This window comes from Pyrus communis, chromosome 10 (assembly GCF_041283825.1).
Source record: "Pyrus communis isolate YQ-2024b chromosome 10, ASM4128382v1, whole genome shotgun sequence".
NCBI classification, from domain to species: domain Eukaryota; kingdom Viridiplantae; phylum Streptophyta; class Magnoliopsida; order Rosales; family Rosaceae; genus Pyrus; species Pyrus communis.
In genome coordinates this window covers 5980992-5998536 of record NC_142574.1, presented here as the reverse complement: position 1 = coordinate 5998536, position 17545 = coordinate 5980992, and the positions used below count along the sequence as shown (strand labels likewise).

The window sequence follows — 17545 nt, the reverse complement described above, 5'->3', positions numbered from 1 at the left end:
ATTTTTCTTGTTTCCAACTTCCCCATCTCTTTCTCCATCTCCATCTCTCCCTTCCAACTCCCTTATCTCTCTGTTCATCTTCTTTCCCATCTCTCTCACAACAGTTCCTCCTCCATCTATGTGATCTAATCTGAGGTTGGGGGTCTTAGATGATGGTCTAGTGAATTTTACTATGTTACGTTGCCCTTCAAGAATTCAGGGGTTTAGCCAACCCATGATTAGAAAAGGGAATACAAGCAACAGTTTCAGCCACAAGATGCCGAGACAAAAGAAGGGCGGATTCTTGCATGTCACCGGAGATATATTCTCGTGTGAGTACCCTCATTCACGGCGACATATCCCCGGTAACACAAGTCTTTCTTCCGAAGGGAACGAGACCCCTCTTCTTGCCCCTAATGAAATTGACTTGGCAACATCGAAATAACAGGCGGACAACTTTCCAGCAAGCTTTATTACGAACTATTCTATTTTCTTCAATACCATCAACAGAGTTTGGCACTGATTGTACATTTTTCCCTTCCAACTTACTAAACAAAGAATATGTATCTCATCTTTACAAATATGCTGACCTTCAATCAATTTCTTCATATATTACAACTGTACTAGTAGTATGTTTCCAATGTCTGGCGGAATGCAACATTCCTTTTCACCATTTGCATCGCAAAGTCGAATGTTCCTCAACAAGCAGTCGAAAGCCTATCGCTGTCTGTTTTTTTTTTTTTTCTCCCCCGCCCCAAAAATAGTTTGGATATAAGTAATGTGGATATGCAATGAAGCATCTTTCACACTACGAAATCATGTAACAGATGGGAGGAACTAAATCTGTGTTGCTGCTGGTTCCCGGAATCAAGGCATTCAAAATCTGCTGTCTCAGATCCTACGGAAGAAGCTGCAGGGTTGTATAAATCGTCCCCTCTCACAGAAACAAACCCGTGATGAGTCCCACTAGAGATGGGTAGGCTACCGCCACCGTCACAATGCTGCAATCCCAATGTCAGAGAAACCCCACTTCCACTTCCAAATCTCCCCAGCTCCGGCATGTGGTATGCAGCAGCAGCTGCCGTAAACCTCTCACTGTTCCTATCAGTCTGAACATTTGCATCAGAAAAGAGACTCGAGTCATCCATACCAGGCCTTTGCCCCTCTCTAAGCTTGACGAGCCCGTACTCAGCTTCAGCTTCATGACGAGTCACATTCTGGAAATTGGCATATCCAGCGGATCCAGCCATTTCCACGTCATGGAAATGGTCAGATTTGGAATCCATAAATTGTCCCGTGCTGAATTTCTCAATGGCTGTCGAACTTGCGCTAGGTTGCATACCTTCTACTCCGTCTTCCATGGTCCTCGTGTTGTCACCTTTTTTTGTTTGAGGTGTATTCTCAGATGAAGAGTTGGAGTCCATCTCAGCATCACCAGCCTCTTCTTTGTACATCTCCTCAACCATGGGCTTCCAAAGGCGCACTCGTGCATTGATAAACCAGTTTGAGACCTGCGCCGCAATAAAAGAGTACACGAACTTTCACATATCGAGTTAATTCAAATTAAAAATGTAAACATTTGTACTCAATAATCGATTTTTGTTATGAATTATGCAGCATTCTTGTAGCTGCAAGAACCTGCAGAACGAAACAGTTATTCCTTTTCCCGGATTGCTTTGTAGTTTGCAATTTCTTTCAAGCTGTACATTCCATATCCTAATTCAGCAGATTTTGCGAGGATCATAATGTTATACGTATTGAAGTCAATAAAGATAAAAGATCTTATTCTCTGTTATGTATGTATGTGGTGCCTAAGGAAAAATGCTATGTAAAACATGATTACTTCGTCATTACCTGACTTCTAGTCAAGCCTGTCTGCCTTGCTAGCAGGATCTTATCAGAATCCTTCGGATAGCTGGAAAATATCAATATTAACATGAAATTACGTCAAGAACTGATAATCGATAAAGTTTTCGGAAAAGAAATTGAGAAAAGGGTTGAAGTCAGGATTTACGGATGAAGGAAATGCTCAAAGAGCCATGCTCGCAGAATTGAGACAGAGCTTTCCGGCAAACCTCTTTGTGGTCTCCATGCATGTTGTTGCATCATGCCAAGCTGCTGAAGGGCTCTCTGCTGCTTGAGATGCTGGTCCACATAACGGAGGCGAGATATTCCAACTCCTTTCATGCTTCCTGAGGCACCTTGCTCCCCAAGGCTTTTACGGGTTGCTCGTATCTGCCCTGTGATTGCATCATGTAAGCACCGAAAGTGACGTGAAATAGTCTGCAGGGCAACAGCTGTGTACGGTTTAGCTGACCCACTTCCCGCTATCGCATCAAATGACGATACAACAATCTGCATCTGATGATAATACTGCTTGTACCTTCTGTCAACCTGTGATTGTGATATAAACACCATTACACCTCATGGGAAAAATAGGAGCTCCATTATATCAGACAAAGGCCTACGAGAAACAACCAACCACAACCACAAATTTCTACAACATCCTCAAAGAAACAATGATCGTAGAAATATTTTCCGTAATCATTAGCTGCTCCAGAAGTAAATTGCCTCAATTAACAGAAACGAAAACCAGAAATATAATCATTAGCAACTCAGGGACCATGGAAATTCTGGCCTCAAATAATGGCGTTGTCCTTCTCCACTCGCATCAACAATTAACAATGGTACCTTCGGTCAATTCTACATCTTATATTGTTTCTGGTTCTTAGCAGAACAGGGTACTTGCGTCAACTGTCAACATAGAAGGATCACCTTGATGTTCCATCAGAGTCCGTAAACATACGGGGTAAGAAAATAAGGAGAACAATAACCCCAATATTTCATTGAGGTCAATTTTACTTCGCATCTCCCCATTTTCTTAGCAGAATGACTAGTATATGCAAATGCCTTCAATCAATGGTAGAGTAATTGTTTCATAAAATGCTTATCGACATGTCAACTAAACAGCCAAAACCTATATCTAAAACACCTTTTAATGATAAGCTTGAGATAAATCAATAGCCTAAACTTATTTAGAAATCGCACATGAGGATGCTATGCTTCATTCCATAGCATCTCGTTCAATTTATTAGACACCTAGGAAACCTAAAGAATAGTTGGAATATATTCCGCTTGGAGATATTCCGTTGGGAGAAAAATTGAGAGCCCCAACTATTTCACATGTCAAACACAATGCAAGGCTCCAGGTGCTTCAACTGGAAAGATGGAGGATCAATCAATTGCCAGTGTAAACATCCCTTAAACATGAAAGGATATACTCAAAACTTTTGGAAATTCTTGAAACTTTTTCTTCATTAAAATATGTCTGAATCGAAGAACAAAACCGTAATGGAATCGTTACCAGATGTTGGTTTATCTATCGATGCATCACTGTATGACTACATCATTAATTGATCAGTTTCAGTTGGAACAATCAACAATTGACACAAGCTCAAAAACGAAACCATTATGCATTTTGTTTGGTTTTGCTTAAGTAGACTGTTATTGCATGTCTTGATCCTTTTGTATTTCCTATTTTTAAAAATTAAAGAAACATATCACCGATCATTTCCGTCATTATTGTGAAACCAGTAACTAAGAGCCTAAGAGAACAGAACGATATCATCAACATAAAAGCATACTGATGAGGCGATCACCGACAATAAACATGCTACATAATATCACCTGCCTAAACATGCAACACATCACACGCATAAGAAGTAACACAGACAGGTGATGTAGTCATCTAAACAGCAATCAAAGCAATCATCACAGTGTAGAAAGCGCGAAGACAAAAGGATAATGCCAATCAAATTTGCAACTAAAATTGATTTAAGCTCTTAACATTATGACAAACTGACCAGACAAGCAAGATTGATCATATAATTAACTCATAAAGAGACAGTAAACTATATGCATTGCTCATACCTCATCTAGCATAGACAGAAGCTTCGTCAACTTGCTTTGCAACTCTTGTTTCTCGGCATGTGAAAGCTCACACGGTGAGTTACTGGCCGGCTCTTGAGGGTTTGTAGATACTCCACTCTCAAGATCATTCTTTGATCCATCATCTCCTTCCTTGAAACTCTTCTGATGATTGTGTGTGCTTTGGTTCTTCTCTCTATCATGCTGCTTCAGTGCTTTCTGGACATTGACGATTTCATCAAGCAGTTGTTGTGCTGCTTTGAGGTATTTGTTATGGGGAATGGTTCTTGCCATAGTCGACATCCCATATGGAGACAAATCCCCTTTACTTGAATCTGGATTGCCTCCCGGAAAACCAGATTGCAAATATTCAACATTTCTTGGCTGCTCATCTCTAAAAGAACCATTCCTACCGTCACCCTCACTTGAAACGGATGCATTAGGACTTAAGAATGAAGCAAAACCCATATTGTTATTCCGGTACGAGATAGAAGGCATTTGCATTCCTGATGGGATTTGTGTACTGAGGCTGAGGGACAACCCCTGACCTTGCAAGTTGTGTCCACCATGAAGAATACCTGAAGAAGTACCCATGGGGTGCGTAACTAGCATCTCATTTCTACCCTCCCTCCATGGACTGAATCCCTGCTCTCCAACATGCGCGCCACCAAGATGCGATAGGACATCATGCTGCTGCTGGTTGGAATCTGAACCCCCGACCGAGGAGCCTAAGTTGTTTTGCTGCTGAGAACTCCCAGCCAATGCGTCCGAGTATGACCCAGAGTTCATATACATCATCATGTTACCAGAGACGAGAGGTGCTTCTGGATAAGAACTAGGCAAAGGTTCCCTTAAATAGAGCATTGGCGTTGCATCTTTTTGATTATTCGAACCAGTATAGTAACTTGACATAGCTCTCTCAACCCCTTAACAGCTATATGAGCCCAATTACATGCTCATCCCGAACACTGAAAAAATGAGTAGAACTTCCATCATTGGCAAAACCGTACCATACTCGAAAAACTAGCAAGTTTGCAGGAATTTAATTGTCACTGTATTATTTATTACTCACTCACACCAGTATAAGCCAATGCATTAAAGCAAAGTGCTCAAGTCTCCAATGACATATACAGAAAAATTTACTGGTTGAGATTCCACTTCCAGGCAATCCTCACAGAAGAAAATCAATTCACCAAAGCAAAATTTACTACCAAGTACAAACACACAGAAGCTTATAATTAATGCCCAACAAACAGCTCATTTAATCATCCAAAAAGCAATCTTCGTATGCAAGAACTTAACATTTACGTATATGATGCTGACATATGAACTTTTTAGGTTTCTGGCAATCAAAGGATTTATACAACTTTTTCAGTTTGAAAGCTTCCAATTACATCATGATTATTAATTACATAGAACTCTTAAAAAGAAGGAATCTCTCTCTCTCTCTCTCTCTCTCTCTCTCTCTCTCTCTCTACACACACACACACACACACACATATATAGTAGATACATGCAAACAGAATTCAGAAATCAACCCAACAGAAGGAAAAATTAAACATATAAATATAAATTAAGAACAATATATTTAGATAAATTGATGATAATAACAATAATAATAAATCTGCTAACTCTGTGTATTTTCAGAAAAAGAAATTACTGGATCATCATCTTAACAAACAGAAAGAGAAAGAGAACAACAGAACCGAAGAAAAGGAGAAATTCATGAGTGAGACAGACAGAGAGCAGCTAAAAGATGATTAAAGCCAGGAAAAAAAAAAATATATATATAATGGAAGAATAAAAAAATACCTGGAAACCCTCAAGAGTTGTGGGTTGTGTGGGGAACAGAAAAGTCTTAGAGAACATCACCCGATCGTCTCAGAGCCAAACTTTCCGATCCCAACAACAACAAGTATATTATTTATTTAACAAAAAAAAAAAAAAAAAGATATTTAGTGTGTTGGGAGATAATTGAGAGCTTTAAATTTCTGCTTTTTTGCAATCATAGATATTCTCCATCCATCACTGAGTCAAATTCAAACCCCACGTGAGACTCGCACGCACACATACACACACCCACACAGAGAGATAAGTTTTTCAGTATCTACTGAGCCACTCAAGAAAAATGATGACTTTTCTCTCTTTTTCCATAAATGGGGTTATCTTTTTTTTTCTTGGGGGGTGGTGTGTAGGCTTTGGTGGGCAACACTGCTTTTCTAATAAGTGCTTTTGCTTGAAACCCAGTTGGGAAAAGTGTTGCCTTGACTACTTGCTGCTTCTGCTTCTGCTTCAATTCAACAATTGAACTCAATGGCTAATTGCTTCTGCTTAACTGGTTTGGATGGTGAAGATCAAGTGTTTGGTTAAGGAGCTCAATCTCTAACCACCAGTTGGTGGACCTAAAACCCTCTCTTAAACCCTCTCCCCATCTCCTCCTCTCCCACCATCTAATCTCTCTCTCTCTCTCTCTCTAAAAAAAGTTTATGATAATTCTATCTAACTTCAACCTGTATTGGCTGTCTCTCTCATCCCTTTGAGCATGGAAGGTCTGGGTTTGCTGCAATATCCACCATATAATCATATTCTTTTCTTTTCCTCTTTATTTTTTTATTTCTATATTTTGTCCTTACCTTTTATTCTAATCTCTTTTAACAAAATATTATATATTTTTTTCTTTTTGAATTTATGGAGTGCACCAATAAGCATTAGGCGACCTTGATTGTCTGACCTTTCAGTTTTTATACATATTCATTTTCTTCTATTTGTGTGATCACGACTAAGTTATATTAATATTTTATATCACTATTATTCTTTGTCTTATTATCTTTATAAAATAATTAATATAAAATGTTAATATGACTTAATCATAACCACTCAAAATAAAAGCGGATGAGAGTCTATGAACTGGGTGGGCACAGAAGCCGGTCCAACATTAGGTGCCAATATCTCTGTATTTGACGTTTTGTGCCAACTAATGTGTGATTTTTGCACTGGTGGTCCTGCCATCTTTATGTATTTATAGTTGTTTCCCATATTGTTGAGGTATTGCACACTTGTCACTACCCTCGCACATTTGTCACTGCCCTCCACATTCTCTTTTGCATAATGTGGTAATTTTTGTTCAATTGATGGGGATAAAATTTAATTTTTTCAAAGATCTCTAGACCTGTATATGTATGTATGTATGTATGTATGTATGTATGTATGTATCGAAGGACAAATGTCAGATTTATTGATCAAATTTGCATAAAATGTTTTCAGACAAAAATTAAATTGGTATGAAACTCGTCATTTACGAAATTAAACTTTTCACTTAAAAACAATAAAAAATATCATTAAATTATAGTACTAAATGATAAAAATATATTATTTTTTTAATATTGATGATTATTAATTTTTTAAATGTGTAACTATAAATCTAATCAATTATTGGGTGGAAAGGATTTTAACTTAAATACTCTCACATTTACAATACGAGTAAGATTGTCGTCTTTCCTTCTAATTAAAAAAGAAACTAAATCTAATTATTTAGACAAAAATTACCACATTTTTATTGTAGCTACTAGAGAGAAAAATAGGGTCGGGCCTTAGTCGGTGGCAATTCTTCTTAATCTCTTTCCTCTCTCCCCTTCAAATCCTATCTTCTAACTATCTTCCTCTCTTGGTTGTAGTCACCCTTTCGTTCTTATGACATTAGTCTTTATTGTTTGGACACTCTCTAGCTTTGTCGAGGAGAGACTTTGTAGCAAGTGTGGATTACTACTCAAACTCTAATCTTTGACTAGCGGGTGGTGGTTTTGCACACATGGCAAAGGATTATAACAAGGAAGTTAGACATTTTTTTGAAGTTTACTCTTAGTAGTGCTATCTTCGTCGGCGATTACAAGATCATCTGAGAGTGATGCATTCTTTCCTCATGGTGCATTTATTGTAATCCTACCATTTACAAGGTTTAAACCTAAGCAATTGTGGATCTTCCGTGGCTAAGCAATTGTGTCATATTCTAATGAGTTTGTAATTGCAAAGATTTAGCATTTCTTTTAACTAGTGTGTTTGACCTACTTGTTAGATGTAACATATTTGTTCCTATATACGTTCTTGATTGTTTTTAATAAAATATCATTTGATCTAAAAATTTATTATAAAAAACATAAAGGATAAATATATTGAATGTCAAGATAATAAGTAAAAGTAATTTGCATGTTGCAAAAGCATATGCTTCATTTTTACCCAAAAAGTGAAAAATTAGGGCACATGAACATTTGATATGATAATGTATGTAGACATATGTAAGATGGCACTTGCCAAACCCACTAATATATGTCACACCACACCTTTAGCTTTCTTTTTGGATCTTTTAGATGGTAACAATGAAAAAGGCATCTCTTTTATGTTTTATTAGGAGGAGAGAGTTAAGTGAGTGGACATTTGAGATCATTAGAATGAAAAGTACAAACTTTTGAAAACTAAGTGGGACTATTTACTTAAATGTCATCAAAGAAAATGATTCCGATAAATAAAGATGAACTTCGGGTTTTATTTATTTATTTTTTTGTTGGCCAATAATTTACTTATGTCACCAAAGAAAATAATTCGAATAAATAAAGTTACTTAATACTACGGTCTAGTGGTATTTCTCTTCACTTATAAATAAGAGATTTTATATTCGATTCTCTCCAAATACGAATTTGAATCACGTTATTGCTAACCCATTTTGTGAGGCTTACCCCACTCCCCCACCTCCTTACAGCATTTCCAACCCTAAAAAGCCCATCGGGCAATATGCAATTCAATCCTCCCAAGTGAATAATAACTGTCTTTAGTGAACAATAACTGCCCCAGTGCATCTCCATCGCTAAACTAAATAGCTCAGCCAATTCGTATTAAAATATTTTATTATTTTATTATTTTATTATTTATTTTTAATTTCGGATGATTATAAAAGATTGGTAGAAAGTATTTGAAAATATTGAAATGTGGTGTAAGGGTGTAAGGTGGAAGAACATGGTTAGGTATTTATAGAAAAACAATTATTATTTTATATATTTTTTGTAATTTTTAATTAATTTTTTAATTATAGCTTATGTCAGCCTTACGTCACATAGCCTAGGGGCTAGGCTAGTCGGTTTTAGCCTGGGTGAGCAACTAGGCTCCCCTAGAGCCCAATGAATTGGAATGGGGTGGATGAGTTTTGGGGGGAGGGAGGGGATTTAATTCACTATCCCTCAGGAGATTTGAGAGGGGTGAAAGTGCTCTTAGTATAAATAATATCATTTGCTTAAAAAAAAAAAAAAATTTTTAACTATTGGAGAAAAAATAATTCTTCTAGTGCTCAGTATAATTGAAGTGCAATTGAAGTGCTTCTTTTAATGATACTTCGTACTTTAGAGTCATAGGTAGATTACGAGTTCTATTCTCTGAATTTTTTTAGAGCTATTATTTACCATTTCTTTAGAGAAGTGATACGTAAATTAGTTTGTTTTTCTTTATTTGTGAATGATGCCTTCATGTGGCTTCATAGTTAAGTTTTCAGTCTTATGGTGCTATTTTCAACCATATCTTTGAACCAATTTTGATGGCCCATTAGCAAATTTTGCCTTATTTGCTAATTAAAATAATAATAATAATATCAGTAAAAAAGAAATTTCTTATAGACTTTCAACATCAACAATGTATAAAACAAATGTGAGAGGTCTCGGGTTCGATGTTCTGAGCTGATGAGTCTGCTTAACTATGGCCATGGGCAGGGTGAAACTACCCATAGCCTCTTCGGGGCCAAAAAATGATGGATAAATGTGGCTTGCCACCAATTGTCCACCTTTTAGAAGGAAAAAAAATCAACCAAAAAAATGGTATTAGATGGGAATTCATATGCTTTCAATGTTAAGTATACCTATTTTGAAGGACCTCTAAGTTTGTTTCTTTGTATTTGATTATCTGTAAAACTTGGTGCAAAATTTTTGGCCGAACTAGCTCAAAGGCAACACCTGCAGCCCCCGAATCCTTAAACTGAAACACAATATGAAAATAGAAAGAGACCGTTGTCGATATATATAATATATATGAAAGATAATGTTGTCAACTAGTAGATACAGAGGTCCTGTTTGTTATAAAGAATTATACATGTGTTAATCGAACATGTCTAAAGACTCACAGAAGCATTTCAACATCTCTCTAGCTACCATCATGTAATTCACCAGTCCCAATAATTGAATCCAATACGATCCATATGAAATACGAGCCTGTAATTCATCCCAACCACTGAGTCAATGATTTATGAATGATATTGTCAATAAACTTGCTTTGAATGGTAGTAAACTTGTACTCAGTTTTCAACTTTTCATATACATAAGGATTACCAGACGCAAAGGTAACAATCAAAATGCAACATACAAGTTACCTAAAACCATGGTACATTAGTCACTTAATATTACGGTCTAGTGATATTCCTCTTTACTTGTAAGTGAGAGGTCTTAGGTTCGATTATCGCCAATGGCGAATTTAAACCACATTATTGCTAGCTCATTGTGAAGCTAAGCCCACTCCCTCATTTTTAGTTTAAATAATAGCGTTTGTTAAAAAAATAAAATAAAATAAAACCATGGTACATGAAATAGATGCAACCATTTATTACAAGATTTTGAAATTAATTATTTTTTTTTTTTTAACAAAACAGAAAATTTGCTTAGTTGGATTGAAATTCAACTAACCTAAATTTATAAGCAAATATTCAAGATTAAACCTAATGATTGACTATAAAAAAATTGGTCTTAAATATGATTAACCCTTTTTAATTATTTGTCACTCATATGCACATTAAGAATAATAAAGAAATCAATTAATTCTAACCCGTGAAACCTGCGTAATAATGATTTTGGTGGGTTGGTTTGCCCATTTTCTTGACTGGCAATGCGTTACAACAATGTAAACCTGAGCCTATTGGGTTAGCCAACAATTTGGAGTCTAACCCAACCAACGGCCGATGCCCACCCTTAGGCTCAAGAGTTTTTTTTTTTTTTTTTTTTGAATAAACGATATTATTTACACCAGGGGGAATGATGGGTTTAACCTCATAATGGGCTAGCAATAATGTGGTTCAAATTCGCTTGTGGTGAGAATCGAAGCTAAAATCTTTCACTTACAAGTAAAAAAGAATACTACTAAACCATAATACTAAGTGGTTCATTAGGTTCTTTTTATTTCGTTGTTTTTGTTGAGAAAACAAGCATTACAAAATACATGATGCCCTACGCAGCACAAGAGTGTTTAATCACCACTCACCAGAGGCTTTGGTTATCAAGGAAAAGCCTTTGAAAATGGTTCCATTATTTATTCTGCATGCCTATCATGGTTTAGGGTTTAAACTTAAGGCTCATTTGTCTATAGACATGTTGTGAACACCACATTAGCTTGTGTTTTAATCAAAGGAGGGTGGAGTTAAATACGACTTATGAGAAAGCGTTATAGAATGTTAGGAACAGTCATTCACATGTATATGAGTGATTATCGGCTGTTGATGCATGTGAATCTTACAATACAGTAATGATTGACAATCGGGCATGCACGTGTACGAGCAATTGTCTTTAGCAGCACGAATAGACATTATGGCAAATTGTAAGTGTGACCTATGCAAAGCAAAATCAACCATCATACTCTTCCATTCTATTACAAGTTCCAATTTAGTTTGGCTTGCAAGGCATGTACTTAATAAAATGTCGCAGTTTCCCAAAAAACCCCTAATAAGGCAAAATTACAAATTAGACCCTATATACAATTGAATTATAAGAAAAATTAATGAAAATGACTTCAAAACTTTACATTTTAACAAAATATCATCTAATAACTTTATTTAATCATAAGGACAAAAAGAACAAAAATAAAATATAAACATGTGTGCCCAGAGCGCGTTAAGTTTCATAAACAATGTAGTACCGTTAAGTTTCATAAACAGTGCAGTACCATTAAGTTTCATAAACAGTATAGTAAGTTTCATAAACAATGTAGTACCGTTAACTTTCATAAACAGTGTAGTACCGTTAAGTTTCATAAACAATGTAGTACCGTTAAGCTTCATAAACACTGTAGTAAGTTTTATAAACAGTGTATTAAATTTCATAAACAGTGTAGTACCGTTAAGTTTCATAAACAGTGTAGTAAGTTTCATAAACAGTATGGGTGAGGATGTGCGGATCCCACTCGTCAGTTTAGTTTAAATTTTTTTAATATTAAAATTATGTTTTTTTCATTAAAATTTAAGTTCTTTTATCATTTTTATTAAAGTTTAAGGGTTTTTGTCTTTTTCATTAAATAAAGTTATAACATGGTTTTTTGTTAAAATAAACTTAGCTCAAGCCCTTTTCATAAAAACCTCATTGTTATATTCACACATCCCAAATTACTTCCTCTGCACTCTTTTAATTTTTTAATATTTTTCTACCAAACTGAACTTTCAACTTGTTTAAACTAAATTAAACAAGGTGAGTATAACCCACATTGCTGGGCTTACAAGACAAATAAACCCAACGAAATGCAATAATTGTAACTTAACTTGCATAGTTCATCCAACAACTTCATCTAGTGAGTTTTTCTGTTATGCACCCTGTTTGATATTACATCATTGATTGCATGTTCGATCCTTCGTTATTTCTTTAGATGTCATACACTCGAAGCATAAGCATGATAAAATTTTCCTCTTCTCAATTTAAAAATAAAAGGGTAGTTTGGAAATTACGAAAAGTTTCTAAGGTGAGGTGAGGTCAAACACTCCGGATCTTTTCCATCAAAGCCATCAAATTAAGTGATCTAAATTCTTGAAGTTTGATCAAACGGCGGAAAATAGGGATCCATTTAAAAGTTATAATAACTTTAACCGTTGGATGAAATTTCAAGATCTCAGATCACCTGATTTGATGATTTTGGTGGATCTCTTCCCATACAGTTGGTGTCAATTTCAGCAGCCACTGTCTTTTGGCAGCGAAGGCAGGGGAGCCGTTGTGGTGAAGGGCAGGCAGGCAGGCAGCGCAGGACACGGCACTGGGCAGCCTTAGGATTGGGGAAGCTGGGCAGGATCTAAGGCTCAATTAACGACAGGCGTGATCGGATGAGAGGTGTCAAGAAAATGCCGAGAATCTGTGTCGTTCAGAGTAGACTCATACAGTCATACGTACGTAGGGTTGTATTATATGGTTGAGATCCAACATGAATTTCTGAGTCAGGAGTGCGCGGACTAGAAATTTTGATAACTCATTCTATGGTTTCTATGAATCACATTTTGTTGGATCATTTCAACAAAATAAAATTTTGAATGATCTGAATTTTTTTCTTTCTTCCTTGAACAGTCATTTTTCGGTCTGTAAGTTCTGAATACAGAAACAGAAACCAAATGCGCAAATAACAGAATCTCAAAGAACAAAAAAAACCAAATGCGTAATCATTTTTGTTGTAGTTGTAGGTCATTTCCTAAACCATTCCATTTTCTATTTTGACCCATTGTGTTTCTGAATTTTTATATCAAATGTAAAATTAAATTTACTTTCACATGCAAGTTGCAACAGAAATTATGCATGTATGTCTTTAATTATTATTTTTTATACTATTTGCGGTATTATATTTACTATTTGCTTTTCTTTAAGAAAACTTGAAAAGTTTAATGATGAAGAAAATTTGTTGGACAATGCCCATTTTTTATTCTTTTTAGTTTCATGATATTCTATCGTTCTAGTTCTTGCCCATACTATGACAAAGAAAACTCATAAAAAATGTAACCCTCCAATCTAACAAGTTTAATATTAATTTCTAGAAATGAAGATAATATTAACTAAATTCTGGATTTTAAGTCCCGTCTTAACTATTGCAATTTTAGGTGTTAATGTGCGTTTTTTTCTGCTAGACATTAAGGTGAGTTTATGAGGGAAAAAATGGAAGAAAAGTATGAAACAAAAACTTGAAAGTAGAACAACTAAAATTTGCTTCTAGCATCTTTTCTCTACTTTTCTACGTTTCTCCTTTCTCGTGTGCATTTTATCTTTATTTTTAGAAGAAGATAAAAAATGAAAATGATATAATTATCAACCTATGAACGCATATGTGTGATACTAATAGCAATCCCCATAATTTGAAATGTGACAAAAAAAAAAAACAAACGGTCCTTTACCACAGAAATGGAAGGGTGTTGAGTCGGGCATGATGACGTGGGTTTGAACCCTGTCATTGACTAATCTAACATTTAATCTAATAAAATCTATTGTTTGAAGAAAAAAAAAATGTGAGAAAAATAAATAATATTTTGGAAAAAAGTCTTAAATAAATGTGTCACGATCATCTTATTATTCATATTTGTCCATCTTTTTGACATAAGTCATGAAATGTATGATATGCATTAATATTCTAAAAGTGGCATAATCATCAACCAAGTCCGGCATCCTTCGTGTCTTCCTTCACAGTCTCAAACAAATGTGTCAATTATTAGATCATATGGACTTCACCTAGAAAAAGCTTCTAGTTAAGTTGAATTAGTTACATGATTTTGTGTTTCTCAAGTTTAGTTATGTGACTGCATGTTTTAAGGAAATAATAAAAATGTAATCTTTTTGTTCTCCTACACACCCTTTGTTTAATTATTTTTGTTTGATTATTATTGTCAAAGATAAAAAGGATGTGTACGTACATGACTAAAAATTATGTGTACAAAAATCAACTTTGACATGTCTTATTGTTAAATGATAAAAATGTAACATTTTGTTCTTTTACATACCATTGTTTAATCATTTTTGTTGTTTTTAGTAAATTTATTCAGTCTAACGATGGATAAAGATAATTGTGCTAAAAGACTAAAAGTTGTGTGTGAAAACAGCTCCTCGTGTTTTATTGTTTGTTGTAGTGCTTTGGGTTCTCTCCTTTGTGATGAATTATTAGATCAGATATTTTTCACCTAGAAAAAGCTTTTAGTTAAGTTCAATTAGTCACATATGCTCAAAAAGTTCAATTAGTTACATGCTTTTGTGTTTTCTCAAGTTAAGTTATGATACTGCATGTTTTAAAGAAATAAAAAAAAAAACGTAATTTTTTTGTTCTCTTACATATTTCTATTTAATTTTGATACATTGCATGCAAAATAATTCAATACATGCGCATGAGTTATAGAGATTCATTACACATTTGAATTCATAAACTTACAGTGTTCGCTTATGATGCTCTCGCCGGAGGAGAAAAGAGAGAGTTGTTGTTCACACTAAAAAAGGTCTTCATGTACCCCAAATTTACAAGAACACACAGAAAAACCTGTATAGATCGAGATGAATTTACAAGATAGCATTTGTTTACTGTTAATAACAACACCTTAATAGTATGATCATATTTTCATTGCCCGTAGTTTAGAAAGACTATTGTAAGAATAATGACTACTTCCCGACGCAGGACAAAATTTGGATATCTCTAATTACTTTTCACAATTAAACATCATTTCTTCTTTTAAATTCACCACAACCAGAATAACTCAAACCTCTTCCTAGGTCGATCTCTCATGTTTGTAAAGAATTCGACCTCGACTTCATCTTGAATTGAAGTTGATCTTGAACAAAGGCTGAAAAGTCATAAACCTTATCTTGTGGGTTATTGGCCAACGCTTCACTGTACTTAGACTGAATGATCATGAAATCGAATGTCGTAGATGAGTTTAGCCTAGCATCATGATACCCTGACTTTGCTTTGGTATAATTCATATACTTTATTCCCACTTTGGTTGATTGCGACGTATCAAAATTTACTTTGCCATCGACAATCATGATATTCATAGAATTATATGATTTGGCCAGAATTAGAGATCTTATCGCTCACAAATAGTTCATACATGAACGCACGCATATTTGCTTTATGATCTTGCGATCTATGTTAGCTGAGGGTAGCGATGGTTAACTCTCCCTTTGTTGTACGCCATCAAACAAGGTGATCCCAACTCGGATAACAACTAATGCCGAAATCAACAAGAATATGAAGAAACCTAAAATTTTATTTGATAATATGAGAGATTATGACTACAAATCTTAAAGTTATTTGAATAGAAATAATAAACCCTAATTTGTAGGGCACCACTGAATTTTTATTTTTATTTTTTTTTATTAAGAAAGGAGAAGACACCATTGAATTTAACTAAACCTAAATAACAAAATTATAAACCTAATAGGATGGTGGATTGCACAAGTGGAAAGGGCCTTCCTAGTCAACCCATTACGTCCCAGGTTCCAATTCTATCCTTACCATTTGGTGTAGATTAGTGAAAAATATCGGTTGTACTAAAAATTAAAAAAATAATAATCATATTAGAAATAATATCCTAATAAATACTCATTATGAAATTAAAAGTAAAACAAGATGCTTAATTCTAAATCCTTACAAAAGTAAATTGTAATCGCAGGTAATATTTTTCAAGCTTGATTGTTATTTTGTAAACTGTGAATATGCTTGATCATGATCGGGTAAGGTGTAATTCCCAACTAGTCTCCTCTAGACAGAAATGGATGAATAACAGTGGTTTGTTACCAGTTGTCCTCCTTTTTAATAATTAAAAAAAACTAAAAAAAAAGTGGTACAAGTGTCCTCCTACATCATTTTTCTCCTTTATATTTAAAAGAGCTTCTAAGTTGAAATACCCTCTCTACTAACAGAAAAATATCATGATGCCCAAAGTAAACATGATTTTTTTTTTTTTTAACAAACGATAGTATTTATACTAAGAGGTAAGGAGTGAGCTAAGCAACCTAACTCTATGGCGAAGCAGCGAGGGTTGTCTGAAGGAGTCAAAAGTGGCGGTATTCTCTTCCCAACAACTTATTCTATTCTCCAAATTCCTAATCAACGTAATGCACTCGCTCACCTTCGGGTGAGAGAAAATTTTGAAATGAATCAATATTGATAAAGAGTTAATCAATGATACCCAAACATGTGTACTTGTTTTGAGTGCCTACTTATTTTCCATCGGTATCTTGACATGAAATTTTGTTTTTAAGGCATGGTGATGGTGTGCATGTATATCAATAATGTTATTAATTTATTATATTTCTATTTATAAAGTTTTAATAACATTTCTTGTGGATGTTATTCATGCAATTTTGTATGTATGTTGGTTGAGTCATTACACCAAACTCTAATTATTAAACCCCATGGGACCCCGCCCCAATTGACACCAGTCTAGCCGGCACGCAGGTCTCCAGCATAAATAAACCAAATGAAATCCACAAAACTAAGCTGGTTTTATATGTAATTATTGATTGTTTAACTTGCGATTAGCCACCTTATCCTTTATTATACAACATATTAATTAAAAATTAGGAGATTTAATAATAACAAGGTGCCAACTGTTATCAGGTTTGTGGATGATGATCCTGAATCACCTTTGTAAGGATTTTAGAGATTTTCACATTCTATTTGTTAATCATGCATTGTGTGACCAATTTTTATTAGGTACAGTTTGTATTTAATTTTAAATAAAAAAATTTAAAATAATTTTTTTACAACACAATGTACGATAAACGAATAGAATATGAGAATCATGACAGAATCCAAATCCCTAGTTTGTATAGCTCAGTTGCTAGTTGTAGAATAACTTAGTCTAGAAAAAGAATATAATAATCAAAAGCCA

At 34.7% G+C, this 17545-nt stretch overlaps 1 protein-coding gene across 1 annotated transcript; it reads right to left on the bottom strand.

Moving 5' to 3' along the window:
* Window positions 1-421: 421 nt before the first annotated feature.
* On the bottom strand, window positions 422-6514 carry LOC137729788 (BEL1-like homeodomain protein 7). Its single transcript, XM_068468810.2, has 5 exons — window positions 5719-6514; window positions 3910-4874; window positions 1994-2373; window positions 1834-1894; window positions 422-1490 (listed from the first exon to the last, which is right to left on the bottom strand). Exons 2-5 carry the CDS (start codon window positions 4816-4818, stop codon window positions 783-785), a joined length of 2058 nt encoding a protein of 685 aa, XP_068324911.2. The 5' UTR covers window positions 4819-4874; window positions 5719-6514; the 3' UTR covers window positions 422-782.
* Between the last annotated feature and the right edge of the window lie 11031 nt (window positions 6515-17545).

Excerpts from the sequence above, each read along its gene's own strand:
- LOC137729788 (XM_068468810.2), bottom strand. The coding sequence starts at position 4,818 with ATGTCAAGTTACTATACTGGTTCGAATAATCAAAAAGATGCAACGCCA. Across the intron at positions 2,374-3,909 it reads TTCTGTCTATGCTAGATGAG|GTTGACAGAAGGTACAAGCA; the intron begins GTATGAGCAATG and ends TCACAATCACAG. Across the intron at positions 1,895-1,993 it reads TTTGAGCATTTCCTTCATCC|CTATCCGAAGGATTCTGATA; the intron begins GTAAATCCTGAC and ends GATATTTTCCAG.